At 37.4% G+C, this 23,438-nt stretch overlaps 1 protein-coding gene across 34 annotated transcripts in view; it reads right to left on the reverse strand.

The window, feature by feature from the left end:
• The window catches only part of LOC149562788 (calcineurin B-like protein 4), a 91,655-nt gene that overhangs the window by 48,932 nt on the left and 19,285 nt on the right, over nt 1-23,438 (reverse strand). For 33 of the 34 annotated variants that reach the window (XM_089826224.1, XM_089826232.1, XM_089826231.1 and 30 more), the window contains one exon: nt 22,810-22,922. In XM_089826224.1, the coding sequence (XP_089682350.1) occupies nt 22,810-22,922 (113 nt within the window). Of the gene's footprint in view, nt 1-22,805; nt 22,923-23,438 lie in introns of those variants that run through there. The other variant, XM_089826236.1, reaches the window with a different exon arrangement.

Genomic DNA, 23,438 nt, shown 5'->3' on the forward strand with positions numbered 1-23,438 from the left:
CTACCATAATTAGAATCTAACCCTAACCCTAACCTTAACCCTAGCTCAAACCCTTACCCTAACTTTGTCCCTAACCATATATCTACGTATGACTATAACATTTTACGTTACAATATCCCAAAAATAAAATATATATTTTTATCTAAATTAAACTCCTTATATTAAATTTAAAATAATATTTGACTCAAACCTTAACCGTAACCCTAACCTTAACCATGAGCATTACTCTAACCCTAACCTTAACCATAAACATAACTCTACATCTAACTCTAACCCTAATTCTAACTCTACCATAATTGGACTCTAATCCTATCCCTAACCCTAACTATAAGCATAACTCTAACCCTAGCCTTAACCATGAGCATAACTCTAACGTTAGCCTTACTATAACCCTAACACTAACCCTAATCATAACCATAACCATAACTCTAACCCTAACCTTAACCATGACCATAACATTAACCCTAACCTTAACCATAAAAATAACTCTAATCTAAACCATAACCATAACTCTAACAATAACCATAACCATAACTCTATCCCTAACCTTAACCATAGCTCAAACGCTAACCCTAACTCCAACCCTAACTCTAATGCTAACCCTAACCCTAATTCTATCCCTAAGGTTAACATTAACTATAATGGTAACTTTGTCCCTAACCATATATCTATGTATGACTATAACATTTTACATTACAATATCCCAAAAATTAAAAATATATTTTTAATCTATATTAAACTCCTTATATTAAATTTTTAAAAATATTTTGAAGCATAATTTTATACTAACTTCATACAACTCTAATCAAAAATTAATTAACAATTTTATAGTAACCTTATCAAAATAAAAAATAAAAAGTAAATATTTTTCCTATTGCACTGCGACTACCACTAGCTATATATACCTCTATATATATTACGCCGAGAGTAATCGTTCTCAAGGCGCCTATTTTTATTTTCATTAATCCCAACTTCAATTAAAATAACTTTGGGATTAAATAAAAATAGGCGCCTCAAGAACGATTACTCTCGGCGTAATATATATAGAGGTATATATAGCTAGTTACTATTAGAATTACATCTCCTAAGATCATTTCTATATTTAATGGTCACTTCTCGATATTGTAAATATCTTATATAATAGAATCCTTTTATTATTTGCATGTTTTTTTTTCTAGATATATCTATGTTGTAAACTCTATAAGACGGCTTTGTTCTTTGTTAATAACCATCCAATACTTTACTAATTGTCCATCTAAGATGGTATCATAGCGAGATTTTCAATTTTTCTTTTGAAATTTTTCTCATTCCTAAAATCTTTCTATTGGTGTAATTAAATAATACTAATTACACTTTACTTAAGTTACTTTGGATAATGCATTTTCATATTAGTTGTCATGTAGACACATAGGAGTTTGCATTTTATTTGAGCACATGTTGTCTCACACCTCTCTGTGTGATACACCTTTGTGTTCTTATCCTCTCATTGTTGTACATAATTTCATGTACAATGGAGGATAATCCACCTTTGGTGGACAAATGCTTAGTTCTTGTGCTTATCACTTGCATGACTCCTAGTTATCTTGTGTTTCCTATATATTCAAGCACATTTACTTGTATTGTATCCGATTATCTATTATTAATTATCTATCAATCAAGTCATTTGAGGATCATATCATTTTCTCTCTCTTGTGTTATCAAATGAGCTTCTAGATCTTGGCATTTTTATTCATTGCCTTAAGCAAATTATTACATGGCATCAAAGCCAAAGGATTTTCATTATATAAACCGTTGGAGAGCATCAATTCACATTTTGGAGGGTTGCGATTTAGATCTAGCGTATCAGCGGTTATTGGGCGCATCTAGAGCAAGATTTGACCTCACCATTGCATCTAAGTGGTTGTTTCAATGAATTTTGGCCATAAATTTGCTTATATTAGGTGAAAGTCAAAATGCAGGGAAATCTTTTTTGCAAATCGAACTTGGATACCTGATTTGCAAAATTGAGTAACTATTTCCATTTTCGGAACTCATTTTTTCAAATCTGAAAACATTATTCACTTTTTTATTTTTGAAATATTTGTGGCAAAATATTTGAGACCTCTATTTTTTATCAGATATCGGTCGGCAATATCATACCCAACACAACAGTCAAATTCTTTCTTCCATACTGGTGACAATTAGACAATCGGGACAAACACTAATGGTATGTTTTATCTACACTATTGATGCTCATTGTTTATAAATAGTTTTAATATCTCCACACAAGGAATGTGTGATTAAATCCCACAACCCTTGCCCTCATCACTACATGTTTGCAACCCAATTCACCCACATGTTCCATCACTTCACCCACAAGCCTGCTGCCAACGTGATGCACGCCCAAATCTAGCATTCACTGCAGTTTTGATTGCAGACATTGAGAGCTTCAAATAACCCCAACATCAATCTTGCGAGATCATCTACATAAGATCTATTATCTCATATTCCACGCGGTTGCACTAGTGAATCGTCAAAAGTCGGTAGTGCAATTTATGCCCACATAGATCATTGTCGCTCTCCCTGATTTGAATTGATCTTCGCACATTGCAAGTGTTGATCCACAAATTGGGCACAACACATAGCCTTCCAAGAGGCATCCACATTGCAATCTGAGCCCCATGCTCGACAATCTTGGCGACCCTTGACATTGTTGATTTGTTGATTTACAGCATCGATTTGGCTTACATTCAATATTGCAGTTGTGATCATCAGATATTGCAGTGCATGAGCCATTGGTCATCACCCAAGACCTTGATCTTTGATCTCCGATCTCAAATCGGTGGCATCACTTATCTTCCTGATCGGCATTAAGCATGCAGTCTTTATGATTTGAGCAGGGATTCACACTTGAGCAGAGATGGGTCTTCATTTCCACTCAACATTGAGACTTGTCACAATTTCCTCAGTGTGCCTAAGCAAACAATCCAGCTTGTTGAAGCCACATAAGCATTTGACTGCGCAATTCATCCAGCAGATCCAACATATCAGATTTTCCCCTGCGACTTGCTTGGACTCTGCTTTCAGTGACCTGACTACAAGTGATTCCAGTGCAACACAACTCGAGCCAATTTGATTTGAACTTGGCATTGAATCAACAAATAGAGATAAGCAACGGGTTGCATATTGTTGGAAAAAGGCCACGTCAACATTTGAAAAGAAAAATGTGTATTTTTTCTTCTTCTTTTAGATTATTGCTCGGCTAAAGTTTGAAGACTGTATCAATGTCTTTGGGTGCATTTTCTTTTTTGATCTAACAGGCTCCAAACTGTGAATTGTATTCTCCTAGTTTGTCAACGTCGTCGTCTTTGCAACATTCTAACCCCTCACAAACTATATTTTCAATTTGTGAGGCTATTTTCAAATGCCCATAACTCGGTCGTACAAGCTTCAAATCAAGAACAAATTTAATTTATTTTTTACTTCGGCTTACATTTCATGAATCTTTTAGTGGTGCTATTATTTTTTGGATTTGGTTTTTGGAAGTCTTATTGGGAAACAACATACCGAGAGGGGGGGTGAATCAAGAACTATAAAATTGATACTGAGAGGGGGGGTGAATCAAGAACTATAAAACTTTTATCCTTCAAAACAACTTGACTATATTCACCATATTAACCATCTCATCTCTAGTTTATGCATAACATAACATGAAATATCAAATGCTGAAATAAATCTAACTAAGTATCACATCCATGAAACATAAACACAACACAAAAAGATTTGGTAACCCAGAAACCCTCTAAGGTGAAGGTAAAACTGAGATGGGGATGACACCCATAAATCTTCACTACTGCACTAACAAAGTTAGCCTGTTATGACTACAATTTTGACCACTTTTGATGATCTACCCTATGAGGGGTCTGCTCTGTAAAAGCTTTACAAGACTGTTAGGTCTTACCTTGATTAAATGATTTTACAGTTATAATGAAGTAAGGACTCAGTTAAGAGATATACAAAGGTCTGTTAAAACCATTCTATTAAGAGATGTGCCCTGATTCAATCTATCAAAACTGATTTAGTAGTTGATCCTTCGATCTGCGCTTACAATGCTGATTACAGATCTCCTCCTTCCAATCTCTGATCTGATATAGCTTTGCTCTATCCTTCACTGCCTCATTAGGTCGCTAACTTTGTTTTCTTCACAACTTTCTCTTGCAGCATCCAAAACTTAACTCCTTCGCACAATTCGCACTATAATCTCAATATCTCATTCCATATATGTTGAAAATAGGGTTTGGATCTGCCTATTTAAAGACATTTGTAGAGTCTTTTAGAATAAGATCAACGATCTAGATGTTTCCTTTTTAGCACTTCCTCTATTTGGTTGTTCATTACTCATAGGGACCGATGATCCACGTCAAAACGCGTAACAACCTTTGTAACAAACTCTACAATCATTAAATGTTATCTATATGTTGGCTTGAAACAGTTTACCTCAAAGTTTGTACCATTCCAAACTTTTTTGTTCCCTCTGTGTTGCTTGGCACACACTGTCTCTAATGCTCAATCATAATTGTTCTACGTGTTGTTGCTCGAACTTAACTAGCTCTACTCCTTCTGTATGACTCGGAATTTATGTGCTTTGTCTGCTCGGCATTAACTGTACTCAGCATAAATTGAAAGCACTCGACAACTAAAGACTTGCTCAGGTCCTATAGAGCTCGGCTTATACATGATTATTTACAAGTCTTTACATGGCTCAGCCTATATAGAGTAGCTCGGTCATAGTGATGACTGACTGACTTTGCCTTATTTATGACTAAGTGTTTGACACTAATAGACAACAAAACTTAGAGAGACCAACATAGTTTCCAGATTTTGATGATTGTGCTTGTTCAATCCTAGTTTTGGCAACTTCAAAGGCTTTGTTCGGGCTCATAAGGACACATTTCAAGTGCCATTTTTTTTTGAAAGTGCATGATTTTTTGTCTACTTTCCAAATATGAAACAATTTTGAGTAATTTTGAGTGTACATTGTACTTTTGGCATTTGGTCAAATTTTGATCTATTTTGGCATATGTAATTGATTAGATCCTTGAGAAGTCTTGTATCTTATCTTAGTCTTCTATAGCTTCATATTTATGTTGTAATCATCAAAATCAGAAGTCCACTTTGGTTCATTTTGACAACAGGCTATTATACATGCACTAAGTATAAAGTGTTAAAGCATCTAGTTTAGGGGGGTTCTTTGATTGAGTGATTTGGTGGGGGGTGTCTTGAGTGATTGCTCCTCTTTCTCTTAATTTTTTTTCATTTGCACCATGGGCACACCTAGATTTCTAATTTTAACTCCACATAGTTATGCTACATAGAAAATAAGAGCATGGAGTAAAATGATGGAAAAATGTTTAATTGGTATATTAGAGTAATGAGACTCGCCACGAGTCAGGCGAATCCTTTGGATCAGCGAGTCGGGTTACTCTAACTTGGTCAAAATGACTTGTAACCCTGGCCCGGCAAGTCACCTTGGGTGAACCACGTGACCCTCCTAACTCGTGGGTCAATCACATGACTCGTGGGTCACATGCATCATGACCCGACCGTGGCTAGGCAAAACCAGATGCCCAAAAAACATAAAATTTGCTCTTATTCTTTGTTTTTTTTATGGTTCTTTTCCTAATAACACTAAAAGGGCTTTCATAACAATCTTATGTGAGAAAAAGAAAGAAAGAGAAATAGAGTGTCATTGTTTTGCAACCAGCTGAAAGAAAGAGGACAAAAGCTTGCATTAGTGACATTGGAGCAGCTATGTACTTGCATTTAGATCATCAAGAAGTTTATAGGAGCTCTTCTCAACACTTATCAACTCATTTGAAAAAGGTAAAGAGTTTTTTTTTGGATTAAGATGATTTTTTTCTCTATGTTTATGGGTTTTTTGGAAGAATTTTGTCTCTATGTTTATGGGTTTTCTTTTAGTTTCAATCTTCATAAAATACAAGGCTTAACTAGTAATTTTTTGTTTAAAATGTCTTATTGCAGCAACCTTAACAATTTGAAAAGATTTTTTTCCTTACTCATAATGGCTCCTCTAGCCAAAAAACCCAAGCTCTCTAAATGCAATTAAAGAGATGAGAGTTGGAGGTACACCATAGACTTTCTGGGTAGAGGAAGAAATCAAACAAAATGCTTATTTTGTAAGACCATTAATAGTGGGGGGGTAAATAGATTGAAATACCATATTGCTAGCATATGTGGACATGATGTTGAGCCTTATAAAGTTGCAACTGTTGAGGCTAAATGTTTTTGTTATGTTGCCTGAGGAAAATATGAACAAGAAAAGGAATTAAGACAAAAACAATTAACAGAGTTAGCTCAAATTGGTTCCACTTCCCATCCACCCTCATCTGGAACTGCATATGTATCTAGTTTTACACCCCTAAGTTCAGTAGGTTGTGTTGAAGAAGGTTCGTCCCTTCCTCCCTATTGTCTTAGTGTTTTTGCTACTGCTACTGCTTCTACATCTATTCCTAGTAGTGGTGTTGCCCCTAATAGTAGTACTAACATTACCTTTCTTCTTAGAGTCAGAAAACCTAGGTTGGAAAAAAAAATTGTACCACGTTCCACTCTTGGTGCACAGCCCTCACTTGAGAGCTTGGGTTGAAACATGGAGATCTATGAAACTGGAAGAAGAGCAATTTGCAAGTTTTGGTTTTTCTACAGCATTCCATTTATTACAACTAGGTAATTCATTTATATTTGATTGTTTTAACTTTCACTTTCAATTTTTAAATTAAACTTTGAAAATAAAATTTTATAATTTTACCTTGATGTTGAAATATGCTAATTTAAATATTTTTATAAATGTAACAAGACTCCTTATTAGCAGGGCATGATTGATGTAATTTCCATTTGTGGTGCGGGGTTTAAAGCCATCACTGAAGATGAGTTGAGTGGCCCCCTCTTAATAGAAATGGTTAAGGAAATGAAACTTGAGTTGGAGGACCATAGAAAGATTTTGAACCAAAGCGATTGCACCATTATGATAGATGGATGGACAAATAGGAGGAATAGGACTCTCTTATACTTATTCCTCTCCTATATTTTCTTGTTTCTAGCAAAGGTAATTCATCATCCTCTACCTTTCAAAGTCTAAAATTTAATGTATTAAATTATTATTGATTATTGAATAACTAAAATTTTGTATTATGGATTGGTCAATAATAATTATTTTGTATTAATTTCACTTTCAGGATCCACCATGTTTTTGTGCTTCCTCACATGTCAAAAATGCGACATACTTATGTGAGGCTATTGAGGAGGTCATAAGGGAGGTCAGGAAAGAGAATGTTGTTCGTGGGGGTGACTGATAATGCAGCTAATTTTGTTGTTGCAGGTAAAATTTGAACTTCTAAGTTTCTAAATATTTAATTTTAGTTTTTAAAAATGTTGCAGGAAAACTTTTGATGGAGAGACACAAGAGTCTTTTGGATTCTATGTGTAGCACATTGCCTCAACCTAATGTTAGAGGATATTGGCAAGATTGAATGGGTGAAATCATGTGTTGATAAGGCCAAAAATCTTTGCAAGTTCACTTATAATCATGCCTTAGTCCTTAGCATTATGAGGGAATACATGGAGGGAAAGGAGTTGACTCGTCCCAGTATCACAAGATTTGCCTCTAATTTTATCAACATTGAAATCCTTGTTGAATTCAACATTACCTTTGAAGTGCATGTGTGTTGGTCCACAATGGACTTCCTCGTCCTATGCTACCACCCCTGCAGGGATAGATGCAACAAAATGCATTTAGGATGAATTAGGTTTTTAGATCCCTTGTAAGGAGATTGTGGAGGTAATTTGAAATCATAAAATTAATAAATTAATTTATGTCATGCATATTTTTGTTTTATTTTCATTGAGCAACTTTGCAAAGTTTCATATTTCAATGACCATATCATCATTCACTCAATTGTTTTTTTGTTTAATTGTTCCGTAGGCCATTAAGCCACTTGTATCCCTCCTACAAGTTGCTAACAGGGAGAAGCCCGCTACAGGCTACATATATGAGGCCATGGATAGGGCCAAGGAAGCCATTGGAGCCAAACATGTAGGAGTTGAGGACAAGTATGGGCCCATTTCGGACATAATTGATAGGAGATGGAAAAATCAACTTCATAGACCCATCCATGCAGCTGCCTACTACCTCAATCCAACATTCCATTTCTGTGATGATTTCAAGGTAGATGAGGAGGTTCTTAGTGGCCTTTATATTGTATTATCGAAGATGACCACTAATCTCACAAATATATTGCTTGTGATGAATGCCTATAATAATGCAACAAAACCCATTGTTTCAGGCCAAATCTGCAAAGAAGGTTGTACAAAATTGCAGCCAGATAAAAATTGCAGCTTCTGCACATTCCATATTAATTTTATTATCTTGTTTCTAACTTTGTAGCTTTAAAGGTGGAAATGAGACCTAATCTTTTTTTTCTTTTCCCTTTTTCAAATAGATGTTGGCAAATGTTTGGCCATCAACCAAAAATCTTGAACAAATCACCATCCGCATATTGAGCCAGCCATGTAGTGCTTTTGGATGTGGGTGCAACTAGAGCATGTTCGAGCACATCCACTTGAAGAGGCATAACAAGTTATCTGTGAAGAAAATGAATGGACTAGTCTTTATGCATTACAACCCGCGCATTAGGACCAGGGAAATTTTGGATAATGACACCTCTCTGATTACTCTAGAGGAGGTTGATCGAGAGTCTGAGTGGATTATTAAAGCTATTGATCCTATCATTGATGATGAGGACCTAGAGTGGGTTGACGAGGTAAACAGAGAGGCTAAGGTCATGATTATGGCAGCAGAGGAGCAGAGAGCTACCATTGGTCCTAGTGGCACCTTAGAGGCACTGGCAGAGACTGTAGTAGTTGATCCTAGTCGTACCTCACAAGCAGAAGCTATGGCTAATTAGTCATCTAGGACCTACCTTAGATGCCTTAGTAGGAGGCATATTATAGATTATTCTGAGGATGAGGACTAGGAGCCATAGCTATAGACTTGTTTTAACTTTTTGTTTATCTTAACATATGTTTGGAACATTTGATGATGACTATTGATGTGATGGATTTCATGGATTTGACATACAATTTGATGGATTTTATATATCTATGTTTGTTATTTCCTTCAATTACAATTTAAGATTTACCTTTGTACTTATCATATATATAATCACGTATGTTTATGTGATCAAATTACCTTCTATTTCATGATATTATTGTATCTTTAAGCTTTATTCAATAATGGGTGCATGGAATGTTCTTTAAATCCTAAAAAATCTCTAAATTTCAAGGGTTTTGTCACTTTGCCGAATCACTGTCAAGTCATGGGCGACTCTAAAAGGAGCCACGAGTTGAGTTACCCTTGCCAAGTCAAGGTCGAGTTTGAGTCTCATTACATTGGGTTATATTGATGGAACCATGGTTGCACTATCTGAACCTAATAAACTAAAAGAATGGAATCATAACAATAATGTTGTTGGTACTCTAAGGAATTATGTACATGATGATCTTATCTTCCATATTGAAAAGAGTCAAGGAAGCATGGGATAAGTTTGCTAGCTTGTATAAAAAAGTAAACAAAGTTGGGGGATTTGAACTTGATGAAAATATCATTACATTAGATCCTAAAGATTTTTGATGCAGGAGCATCCAGTGGTGTAAGGGCAATCTTGTATCACCCAAAAATATGCTCAATGTTAGTTTGTGTTTAATGTGTTTTCATTTCTGGATACCCATTTGAGTCAAATAAAGATTCCAACTCTCATAGTTCCACTATTGATTTTCTAGGTTAGAGTTTTTGAGCACCTTGGGATATGTGCCAATGCAAAAAATAAGTTATTTTGTAATTGAGTCATAATTAGAATGAGTTAGAGGGTAGTTGGAGGGATGATTATACTTGTAATTTAAAGCACTCCAAAAAATGAATCAAGTCAAAAGGCTTTACGGTTTGAAAGTTATTGCAGTTTTAAGTTGCTTGGAGACCTCCTAAAATCACTTCAAAGTCAGGTTTGAGGCACTAAACAGCCTCGAATAGGCCCGAAAAATTGGAACGAGCTATCTTAAGGCTATAGAGCGATTCAAGAGCTTTGCAAAAATGTAGACGGTTCGTCAATCGGAGTCCCAGATCAAAAGTTATGCCTCTTGGATGTTCGATTACCATTTCTGGATTCTTCTAATTTTATACCGACTTCTGACGTGTTTTCTAGAACCTTATGTTTTGGCGGTGGATGCCAAATGGCATATTCTAAAATGTATTCCTAACCCTAAACCTAATTTGGTTTACTTAAAGACATTTCTGGTATTGTAAAGGTAGTTTTTGGTGGAGTTTGGGAGAGGGCACTATGAGAAGGGTTTTCTCCAGAATCCGATAACATTGTAAGCCCATAGGGCATGTAGTGGAGTCTATTTTCATTGTACTAAATGTAGTAGCATATCATTTCTGATAAAAATATTTCCCCTTTCCTGTTGTATTCAATTTTGTCTCCCCATCAATTTTGACACAATTCAAGACTATATCACCAAGGCACATGAGCTAAGGTCAATACTTAAAGATTGTGGAATTACCATAGAGGATGAAAATTGATCCACAATTTGATGAGAAAACTTCATCCAGAGTATGCATCATTTGTTTCCAGCTTCAACACTCATAAGTTGACCTTGGTTTCTTCATACACCATGCCTTCATTTGATGCCTTCATGGAGATGTTATTGGTAGAACAATCAAACTTGATGAGCATGGGGATTCTCAAGTCTTCAAAGTATAAACATTGGTGACTAGTAAAGGGAATCAACGAAAAGGGTCTAACAAGAAGCAAAAACCATGGCAACAGAAGAAAAAACAAGAGAAACAACACTCAACCTCCTCACCATGAGACAACTCCAATAACAAGGGGAAATCATCCAAGAACGAGTTTCTCAATTGTGCATATTGCAAGAAGAGCAAACATGAAGAACATCATTGCTAAAAGAAGGAAATTGATGAACTCAAGAATCTTCCTAAAAAGTATCATAGAAGTTTATCTTCAAGAAGGACTACTTCAACCTCTTCTTCACATTCAAATTTTGATAAGGGAAAGAATCACAAAAAGGATAAGGGAAAAGGTCAAATCTTAGTAGCTACTTCAAGTCGTGATTCAAGAAGATGGCTTCTAGATTCAAGAGCTTCACATCATATGGCATCTTCACAGTATATGTTTTCATCATTTGATCCTTGTCATACTCCACCTATCTTGATGGGCAATCCATGAATGTGACTGGGAAAGGCAATATTGATATGGGAGAGGGATACTTCAAAGATTGTCGTCGGTAAATATTGTGTAGCCAACAAAATGTATGTCGGCGGTAAATATTGTATAGCCGACAGGATGTATGTCGTTGGTAAATATTGTGTAGTCGTCAAGTTGATGTCCTCAGTAAGTGCTATGCAGCCAACAGGCCCTTCAGGGAGGTTCTTCGGGATGGTATATTTACAACTTTGGATCATTATTGTAATCATCAGAAGCATTATGTAATCTCTTTGGCATATGCAAATAATAAAAGGAGTATTATTGTTTTTGTCTATTGTCTGTATGCATTAATCTATTTACCCCATACAATAAACATTTGGCGTCATTGCCCAATGGACTTGGAACGAAGGCAGAGGAATGAAGACTAATGCCAAATCAGCTTAACAAGGATAGAAATAAGATAAATGGAAAAGATGGAATACGCACTGCACAAGAAAATTTAATTTTGGCACAACAGGCCGAGCGCAAACAAAGGTTTCAGCAAATTGCCGACGGACACCGAAGCACTAAGGAATTGCTGGAGGAGACTTGATAGCAAGTGGAATTGGTGGAAGAAGCAAGGGAGGAATTTTTGAACCTATATTCACTGGGGGAAAAGAGTCCAGATGGAAGGGAATTAACTCACACGGCTTGGAGTGTCAGGGGAGCACAAGCGTGGAGTGAATTCGTCCGTGATACACTTCCTAAACGGAAAATTTTGCTTAATGAAGACCCTTCACCAAACAACGCAACAGTTGGGAATAAGACGACTACCCAAAACAACATCGGTGTCAGAGTGCAGAGCGTTGGTGTCAGAGTACAGAGCGTTGGTGTCGAAATACAAAGCGTCAATGCCGGAGTGCAGAACAGCCCTAGTGTCATAGTGTCGAACAGCGCCCATACACAAAATCAAGTAATAATGGCAAGACCAAAAGAGAAGTTGCCAAAGTTTGATGGTGATGGAATGGTCGATCTAATTCAACAACTGTAAGACATGCAAAACAAGCTGGATGGCAAATGGCATAACTGACACAAATGAATGGGTGGAACAATTTCCAACAACCCTAAGGGGTGAAGCAATTGATTGGTTTGCCGATACGGATCCCCAAAAATTAACCAATTAGTGGAAGTTAAAAAGGAATTTATCACCAAATATCAATTGCTACGCAACAACAATGAGATCATAGCAAAGATATACAACACAAAGGAAGGAAAAAATGAAACAGTTCGACTATATGCTAGAAAATTAAAAGAAGAGTAAGTTGGCAAATGGGCTACAGAAGAGATGGTTCATTGAAGGAATACGCCCGAAGTTACGAAAGAAAATGAAGATTGTGTTGCCATCGTCATACACTAAAACATACAACTGGGCGATGAACTTAGAAAGTGAGCAAAAAACAAAAAACAAGAAGAGTAGCTCATCTGATTCAAATGACGACACGTCTTTGGAAGAAGATAACAGCAATGACGAAAAGGTCCGAGCTCTCCAGAAGGATATGATCTGAATGATGAATTAATTTAAGAACATGCAGAAAGAGACAAAAGGAAACAAGCTATGGTGCACAGAATGTAAGACAAAAGGTCGCACGAAGGGATCCTGCCCAAAGAACTAGTTCTCCAGATCATGGGACATTCTACAAAAGAATGCGCCTTCAATATGAAAACAAGAGGACCTCAACAAGTGCTCCTGACCCAGGAGGCTTCCGACTCAGGAGGGAGCGGAAACACCAGTAATGAGGGTGCCACGTCAAGAGGGTACAGAAATAATAGACAAGGGCAAAACAACAACAACAATGCCAATAATAATGGGGGCCACAGCCGAATTCAGTACAATGCAAACAGTCGCCCGATCATTCAATGTCAAGAGGCCACTTTGCCTGAGACTGTACAACGGCAAACACACCAAAGTTCTTATGCCAATGGTGCGATCATGGAGATCATGAAGATGCCAAGTGCCTGAAATCAGCAGTGAATTTTGATCACCATCGAGAAGGATGAAGAGGAGGTTCTAGCAATCACACAGAAGCAAGAAAAATTGTACCCTGACCCAACGAAGGGAAAGAAGAGATTAGAGGAAACACTAGCGAAAATTGAGAAGGCAACGCAAGCGAAGAAAGCACACTTGAAGGACACTACTGGTACCTCAACAAGGAACTGCGCGGAACAGAACATCGTACGGCAGATATTACAAACTGAAGTACCAGTCAAAATAAATGATCTGTTGCTCACAATGCCTCAACTCCAATCGGCACTCACAAACATCGCTCCAACTGCTAAATTATCAGGAGAACAAGCAAGGGAGAAAGAAAGTAGAGCATGTGCAGAGGACCCGGGCTAGCCCTCACATCTAGACAGCATCCGACAATTGTCGAGATGAGAATTTCGGGAACTGTTCTGATAGACACAATTGTGGATGGAGGGTCCGGCATGAATGTGTTACCGGAAAATACTTGGAAGAGGTTGGGACAGCCAACGTTGTGGCCACCTACATTCTAGTTGGTAATAGCGGACCAACACGGCATTAAACCTCTCAACATCCTGATGGCACAACCAATAACTATTGGAACACAGCCATTCCTACTCGATTTCGTCGTCATTCCGTTGAAGAGGAGAGGATATGATGCCATTATGGGCCATGGATGGCTCGTCCAAGAAAAGGTTACGCATGACTAGAAGAAGACTACCCTATCCATAGACTGCGGAGGCAGAAGATCCATAATTGACCTGCACACACAAATGGTAGGCAAAGAGGCAATGTCGTCAGATTCCTAAGGCGAAGGTGGAGGGGATGACGAGGGGAAGAAAAGAATGGAACCTGATGAAGAGGGCGTATTGAGACTGGAAGGAGGGTCGAAAGAGGACAACCTAGATTCAGTGAACGGACTATTTCACTGGCAGATGGAGGATTATGAACTCTTCCCGAGCTGCAACATGTTGGGTGTTGAAGAAGAAAAAGGAAGAAACGAGTACCTGAAGGAGTATAGTGAACTAAAGGAGGGAGAAGCGCAGGTGGATGAAACACCAGCCCATACGTTCAATGAAGATAAGCCGATAAAATATGAAGAGGCCATAGTACAAACCACGAACGTCAGAAATGATATTAAACCAAAAAACATACTGGTAGGAAATAATTGGAATCCAAAATTAAAAATTACTGCATTTAAAATAGTAGTACGACCTTTTAGGAGAGAAGCAAGTACACTATACCGACAAGTGTCAAAAGGGATTTTGTCCGTACAGGCACGTGGGGGAGAGTAGAAGGGAGTATGATCACCATAAAACAGGGTCGTACGACCTATCAAGAGCGTAAGCAAGAAAGGAAGGCAATAAAGAAAAACAAAATTCTATACAACCTAGGAAGCACACCGTAAGGCTAGGCAAAAGATAGCAGGAAATCACACGTGATCCATCGTACGGCTAGACAGGAGAAGATATTGTACATGACACACCATACAGCTCAAGAGGGTAATAAGTGTCACTGTACAGGTAATAACCAGCTAGTGAATTGGACCGTATGGACTCAAGGAGAACCTTGGAGAGCACCGTATGGCCAAACATAGAGCCATACGGCCACTAGAGGCAAAAGAAAAGGTACGGCCAAGACAGAGAGCAATGAACACTAGGAAGATACCGTATGGCTATACGGGAAAATTGGAAGGGAGAAAGTTCAAAAAGCAAGAAAGAAGACATATCATACAGTCAACAAGAGATCACCGGATGTAGCAACACCGTACGGACCATACGACAACAAAGGCAAGGGGGTTATTGAACTGTACGGCAACCATACAGACATGATCACATGGCTTAAGGAAAAAAGACAACATTGTACACCCATCCAGTGCATACAGCTAGATTGGAGGAAGAAGCCTATAAGAGCCCCTTACGGCCTAAGCAATTCAATGGGAAAAGTTGGACCGTACGCCCAAGAGTGAAAGAAGAAGTGGTTGTACAGCCCTTGCAGGATCAATGGGAGATAAGCATTACCGTACAATCAGTTAGAGGGTTGCAAAAGGTAGAGGTGACTGATAGAAGGGGACAGGAAATGTTCCCAAAAAAAAAAAAAAAATGACGACAGATTGAAACAGTTCAGAATGAGTAACGCATGATGCCAAAGGGAAGGGAAAGACAGAAACAAGTAGTAAAACATAAGCAGTTGATTCAAACTATGAGGAGAACATCCGCTACTTGAACTTGGATATGCTCACATGTGATCAAGTTCTTGAGCCATCCATTTCTTCTCCTAATGATTTTGCATCTATTGTTGTTCCTAATGATGCTTGCATTCACACATCCATGGATTCAAGTGATTCAGTGTAGCAAGATATTCAATGTCTTCCAGACTCAATTCCATGATATGACTACTTAACAAACATTGCAGGATTGTTTGCGGAGTCCTAAGTCCTACATTGTAGATTTGGGAGATATTATTGATGACATTCATCTTCTCTTTGGTGAAGATGATCCTTCTTAAGTTCTTGCAAAGGAACATGTTGACCCTCATCTTCATTCTCTACTTGATCATTCTTTCGAGGTTGACATGATGGTGGATACTTTGATACAACAGCTAAAAGAGGTCACTTTATCTTCAGAGGAGACTCTCGAGTCTTTGACACATGTTCTACATTCATCCTCAATTGCTCCTAACTTGTTTTTTTCAGCAGTGGCATAGTACACATGATTTGGAGGAGGCATCTTTCAATATTGACATGGGGACACTTGAGCAGGTTTCAAAGATTCCATACATTTTGAGGTTTCTTCCTACATATGGGGGAGGCTTCATTAGTGCACTTTTGGTTTTGTTGCTTCCTAAGGGGAGGAATATTTCTACACATGGAGCAGTTTCTACATCAAGCTTGAAGCATCTACCCTTGGTGTATATTCCACATTAGGAAGGGGTTGCGTGGTCTCTCTTCCACTTCTTTTCTCCTATATGGAGATTCTCATCCTGTATGGATGATGTATGGATCTTGATTGCTCCATCCATTCATGCATCTTGTTTTTCTTCTTTCATCTCTCTTTTTGGGGAAGGGATTTTCCCTCTTTCTTCACTTTATGGGAGATTGCATTATTCTTGCAAATTGTAGATGGGTACATAACATGGCTTAGTAACAAAGACCTATCATGTATTTTCATCTAGCTTTTGTAAGCTTAAGTACATTCCCCTGAGTTGCACTTGGGGGGGTGTTGATGTAATTAAATATTACTAATTACACTTTACATAAGTTTACTTAGGATACTACATTTTGATATTAGTATCATGTAGACGAATAGGATTTTGCACTTTATTTGAGTACGTACATGTTGTCTCACACCTCTCTTTGTGTGATACACCTTTGTGCTCTTATCCTCTCATTGTTGCAAATACTTTATGCACAATGGAGGATAATCCACCTTTGGTGGACATGTGCTTAAGTGTTGTGCTTATCACTTGCATGACTTCCAGTTATCTTGCATTGCCTATATATTCAGACACATCTACTTGTATTGTCTCTGATCATCTATGAATCAAGTCATTTGAGGAATATATAATTTCATCTCTCTTGTGCTATCAATTGAGCTTCTAGATCTTGGCATTTTCATTCTTCGCCTTAGGAAAATTCTTACACTTTCCTTAGTAAATGCTTTTAGTAAATTTTTCAAAAAGAATTTTGTGGGTCTCCTCTCGGGATAATTTTCCCACCCATGTTTGTGTTTTCCACTTTTGCAACTTGCATAGGGTTTTTGCAAGTCAGTTTGTGAGTCTTTCCAACTTCTTCACCCTTTCTTCATATGCTTTTTGTCTTGTTGACTAGTTGTTTTGATTTTTTTGGTCGTGTTTTCTCAGCCGCAATCTTTCTCTATGGTATAATGATGTCATTTTTCTCCATTTTCTACACCTACTTGAACTTTCTAGTCATCATTTTTTTCTAAGTAACATTTTTGCTTGTTTCTTTCTACAACATGTTGCCATTCCTTCTTTGCAACCTGCCTAACATTTCCTCTCTGTAGCAATGTGATATTGTGGATAAATCTTCTCAATTTTCAGGCTCTTTTTTTGTTTGCAAGCCCATTTTTTGTCTTTACAAGTTTCAAGAACTTTGTGAGCCATTTTCAACCATTTTTCTCAATATTTGGACATTTTCAAGACAGCCAACTATGGTTTCTTTTGAATCCTTCATTTTTTGTTGGATTTTAAATTTGATTGGAGGTTCTTGATGGGTTTTTTAGAGCTTTTCTGGGTCTCTCTCCAAAAATTGGGTCGTTCAAAAATTTTGCCCTAGGATTCATGGATAGAAATCAATTATTCCTTCCCAAAATCAATACCTTTTTTCTGCCTCTATCTTACTCAGAATGTGATTTTCAGGGGTTGATCATATTTTTCCTTAATATTCGTGTCACCAACCAATCAACCATCTTTGACCTCATTATTTCACAATATCGTCTCTAATGAATATTCTGCTCAAGAAAAGTCAAAAATTCAACGATAGAAACTACAATACCTAGAAGCAGTTTATAACGACAATTTTTAATACATCTTAACAAAATTGTTTTAGGCAAGACCAATCGTCCCGAGGAAGAAGCCAAAGAGAAGGATAAATTTGATGAGCAAAATCAAGAAGTTGTTATGCTCATCAAACTCTCAGTCACTAATGATCAACTCCCACATGTTCCTTTCGACAAAACAACTATTGAAATTTGAATGCATCTTAAAGGTTTACATGAAACCTCCGATAAGAGTCATGCATTCTTCTCTAAGAACATGTTTTCCAAAGTCATGATGGATGAACAAGTGTCCCTATAGGATCATCTTAATTACATCAAGGACATTTGAGATCAGTTGAAAGCCATTGGACACAAATGGAAGAAGGCATGGTGTTGATTACCCTAAAGAGTCTTTTGTCTTCCTATGAACACTTTGTTGAAACTCTCAATAATGTTTCCACTGATTCTAATGTTTCATTTTTCAATCTTTGCATAATGCTTCTACAGCAAGAATGCTAGAAACAGCAATTTAACATAGGTACCAACTTGTCTTAAACACACAAGCTTTCTCAGCTAGCTCCATTCATGAGGACACAAGAAACTATCATCTCTTTGAGTGTTCTCAAAAAAATCCCTTTACTCGGTCATCCAATGGCCTAAAGAAAAAAAAATATTAAGTGCAACCAGTACTAAGTCTGAGTGTCATTAATGCTTAGTTGCTCAATGACTTGCTTTTTATGCCTACATGGTTAAATGACCTGCAAATCATGTAAAATTATTTGCCTGGTACATTGATTTAGGTACCTCCTGCCACTTCACTCATCATTCAGGTTGGTTCACAGAATTTCTATCCTTCTCAGATTCAATCATTTTTGGAGGAGAGTATACCATTGTTAGAAAAGACAATAAATAGATTCAGTTTGGAGAAAGGGGCCTAATTTTCCTTGATGTGTACTATGTTCTAGGAATGGAACTCAAACTTCTCTCAGGCAGTCAAATTCTGAGACATTTTCCTTGGCTAGATGTGACCTTCAGTTCACATCGATGTTGTATCATTGATTGGGAGACAGTCTACTGTTGTCATAGGTGTTGAGGATCATGGTCTTTTTAGACTTATTGACTAGTGATTTTCTGGAGCTTGTTATGGCAGCCCAACAATCCTCTATTAGTACACTCTAGTATCAACAATATGGGCACTTGAATGTGCACTATCTTTTTCAGCTTGTTTGGAAAGATCTTGTCATTGGATTGTCAGAGATTCAAACCTAGAACCTTGTGTTATGATGTGAAGCCTAATCAAACTTGGAGGTTAATTTTTCCCCACTTCATTCAGTGTGATTTTCCCCCATATTCTACTACTGGGGCTTGGGAGTAGCGTCCCCAAGCTCTATAGGTCAAGGGGCAACGCCCCTTGTGGGTTCCTAGGGCAACACCCCTTGCAGGGTCCTATGGTCAGTGGCCCTAGGCACGCTCCCTATTGCGATACATGGTGGAGTCGAGGGGCAAGGCTCCTGAAGCCAAAAAATAAATTTAATATTGTAAAAGGCGCTGAGATATATATTTTTCTATTGGTCATCTTATTCTAGCCCTAATTTTGCTAGCGGCAAAATCTTGTATAAAAGGATTAGTGTTAGGGATTTTACAATATATGATGAGATTGTAGCTTCTTGTAGTGGTATTGAGTTGTAAGGGATTATGGATTGTAATCAAGTTGTAGTCACTGGATAATAAGAATATTGGATTTGTTGGTGGACGTAGCCCAAGGATTGGGTGAACCACATTAAATCTTTTTATCTTGTGTTCTCTTTTGTACGTTTTATTATTTTCTGATATTGGTTATATTTGCATGTAATTGTTATTTAAGTGTCATTAATCCTCACACCTTGGAGTTCGTAGAGCATGTCAAGCTAGAAAGAAGCATCACACTTCTTTTTTAGATAGTGCCTCATGGAGAGCCTCTAAGGTATTACAATTGGTCCATGTCGATATCTGTGGACCTATGGCTACTCCTTTTGTTACAAGGTCCAAGTATTTTTTACTTTTTATTGATGATTTCATTCATAAAATGTGGGTGTATTTCCTTCGTTAAAAATCAGAGGTGTTTGTTTTGTTTATAGAAATGGGAGAAGGCAGAGGAACAAAATTCTCCCCCATTGCCTATTCTGAGAGTAACAATGTGGACCAAACTCTTTTTCTACAAGTGCTTTGAACTTTTGATAAGTGACAATTAGCAACACCATACAACCCTCAACCAAATGGTGTCGTTGAGCATAGAAACTGCACAATCACTAAAATGACCTGGTCTATGCTTTTACACAAGTGTGTTCCGAAGAAATTTTGTGCCGATGTAGTCAACACTATCATCTACCTTCTCAACTGCTCTCTTGCAGTGGTTGTCAAGAAGTAGACTTTAGAAAAGGCCTAATCAAGTCGTAAGTTCAAAATCAGTCATCTCAAAGTTTTTGGCTCCACCGCCTTTGTCTAGATCCTTGATGATAAGCATGCCAACATAGATGCCAAGAGCTAGAAACTCATGCTAACCAACTATAGTGATAATCACAAAGCCTACCACCTAGTTGAGACTAAGACTAATCATTGCATCTTTAGTTGAGATGTGGTCTTTGATGAGGATCAAGGGCCATTTCATCTCTCCTTTAGTTATGGATTCCAAGGATCAAGTTCTTAAAGCTCAAGACTTGGGTGTCTGTCTTTCGTTAGGTCCCCCTAATGGGAGGGCTCCATCTTTTCCTGTTCCTGCCTCTCCACCATTTCCTTCTCCTGCAAGATCACCCAAACATGCAACTTCGCCACATGATTTCCCTTCCGACTAATTTGATCTTTTGTTTGATGATGATGATCTTGATGCACCTCTTGCTTTTGATGTTGGCACTTCTACTCTCAAGCCTCCATGATGATGAGTTCATCAAAGGTAGAACTACTTGGAAGAAGAGAAAACCTTTTGATTCTATAAAGTTTGCTCTCATGGTTATCATTCACAATGTGTATGAGCCTCAAACATACACAAAGGAGAAAGGTATATCTGAGTGGGAAGAAGCTATGAAGACTAAGCATCATAGCTAATTGAAAAATTAACATGAGTTCTAAGAAATCTTCCCTCAAGAAAGAAACCCACCAGATGCAAATGGGTCCACAAAGTCAAATACAAGGTTTATGGTGCTTTAGATAAGTACAAGGCCTGTCTCGTTGCCAAAGACTTTTTGCAATGTGAAGAGATTGATTATGAGAAGACCTTTTCTCTAACAACAAAGATGAGTACCATCATATTTGTCCTAGCCCTGGGAACTCGGTGTGACTAAAAGGTCCATCAAATGGACATCAAAAGTGCCTTCCTAAATGGTGATTTATAGAAAGAGGTGTACATGACACAACCTCCTTGATTCAAGGGTGCCAGTAAAGAACACCAAGTACTCAAAGTGGTGAAAGCACTTTATGGCCTCAAATAGGCTATAGATCAAGGTTTCTAGAGGCGTCCTTCTGACTCAAATCTGCATTTCAAGACTGTTGGCAATGACATCATCATTTTGGTTGTTTATGTTGAGGATTTGATTATCACTGGCAACTTAACATCACTGATTCAAGAAATTGAACAAAATCTACATCAATCTTTTGGCATGACCGACCTTGGGCTTTTGCACTACTACTTGCATGTCGAGGTTTGGTAGCACTCACATGGCATCTTTATCATTCAGTCTAATTATGCATGAGCTCTACTTGACATATTCAGAATGCAAGACTACAATCTTACATATTGGTCTAAAGTTGTCTGCCAAATCTAGTTCTCTTGTTGAGAATGAATCCGCATTAAGGCAACTAGTGGGCAGTTTGATATAGCCCATCGCCACTAGACCTGATCTCAACTTTGCAGTGAGTTACATATCTTGCTTCATGAAAGCTCCTACTTCAGATCATTAAGTTGCAGCGAAGCGTATCCTATGCTATGTCAAAGACATGTCAGACTTTGGTATCCTCTATGGACAAGCCAAAGATCTTTGACTCATCCATAACACAAACTCAGATTGGGGAGGCTCTATTGATGACAAAAAATCCACTTCTGGGTACGTCTTCAGTTCGGGTACAAGTTATATTACGTGGACCAATAAGAAGCAGCAAGCATACACTCTTTCCTCAATGGGAGTTGAATATAGAGAAACTGTCAAAGCAGGTTGTGAGGTAGTTTGGCTTCGAAGGATGCTTTCCAACATCCATATGTCACAGGCAGGCCTATTACTCCTCTTTTGTGACAATCAAGGGGTGCTCAAGCTTGCAAAAATTTGGTCTTTCATGAGCAACCAAGCATATTGACATTCATCACTTCATCCAACAGCTGGTTGAAGATGGATACGTGGATTTGCATTTCATTGCTACATCGGACCAGACTATTGATATCCTCAACAAGTTCCTACTTACCAAAAAGTTTGTCAAATTCGGCAGGCAGTTCGGTGTCGTTAATAGGTTGACCATATAGGGAGGGTATTAGAATCATATCTTGTCAGTTAGATTATTTCTATATTTAATGCTCACTTTTAGATGCTGTAGATAGTTCGAATAATAGATTCTTTCTATTATTTGAATGTTTCTTTAAGAAACATCTCTCTTGTAAACTCTATAAGAACATTTCATTCTTTGTTACTAATCATCCAATATTTTCCTGATTGCCTATCTAATACTGACTGCAAATAAAAGCACCTTTAGGTTCACAATTCTTAAATAAACATGAAAATGTGTTCTCTTAAGTTAATACAACTAACTTCTCACTCTTATTTTCAGAACCAAATTAAACTATACATTAATTCAGTGTGTCTAAGGAAACAGGCATGAGTTAACCAACTATGTTTCTTAAATTATAACAAGAAATGCCATGTAAGGTAATCTGGTAATATCATAATTGCTACCTTTACTTATAGAGGATTGACTGTAGTTATGCACTATACTTCTAGTTCTCTTTTTTTATGCCATGTTAAGTTAAAGCTTGCCAAACTTCAATTGAACAGAGCTCAAACAAGAAGCAACTTACTTCAGATAGGGTAGAGTCATGTTCTTCAACAGAGAGGGATTGCACTTCACAAGATCTCGCCATTCATCTTTATCAATCTTTCCATCTCCATTTGCATCTGCTTCCTCAAAGGTCTGTAAATACATAACAAGACTAACTTACATGCACCTAAATGTATTGTTTCATAAATCAGGAAAAATATGAAACATAGCCTAAAATAACACTACCATAGGAGAGAATAAAACAAGATTTCTTTCAGGAAACAACAAACATCCCAAATGCTATTTCACCTCACATATTTTTATTAAAAGGCTTGAAATATTTCAAGGCAATTGGTGATATTCAATAATTTATAATTATCTTTATCCCAATTGATCATATTTTTCTGTCCGTTCTATTTCTCTAGGATTCTTTTAGCCACAATTATGGGCACACATGAATAAGAATTCCAAATAAAATTTGACTTTCTCAAACATTTTCCTGGAGACATGGGAGTATGGACCCCAATACAGGGACAGGAAAGCCATCAATATGTAGGGGTGCATGAGTGAATAAATAAGAATACAGCTATGTGCACACATAAATTAGAATTCCAAATTAAACATTTTCCTAGATACACGAGAGTATGGACACTAATAGAGGGACAGGAA

Source organism: Cupressus sempervirens, chromosome 4 (assembly GCF_028749045.1).
Source record: "Cupressus sempervirens isolate cs-2001-9-10 chromosome 4, ASM2874904v1, whole genome shotgun sequence".
In the NCBI taxonomy this organism is placed as follows: domain Eukaryota; kingdom Viridiplantae; phylum Streptophyta; class Pinopsida; order Cupressales; family Cupressaceae; genus Cupressus; species Cupressus sempervirens.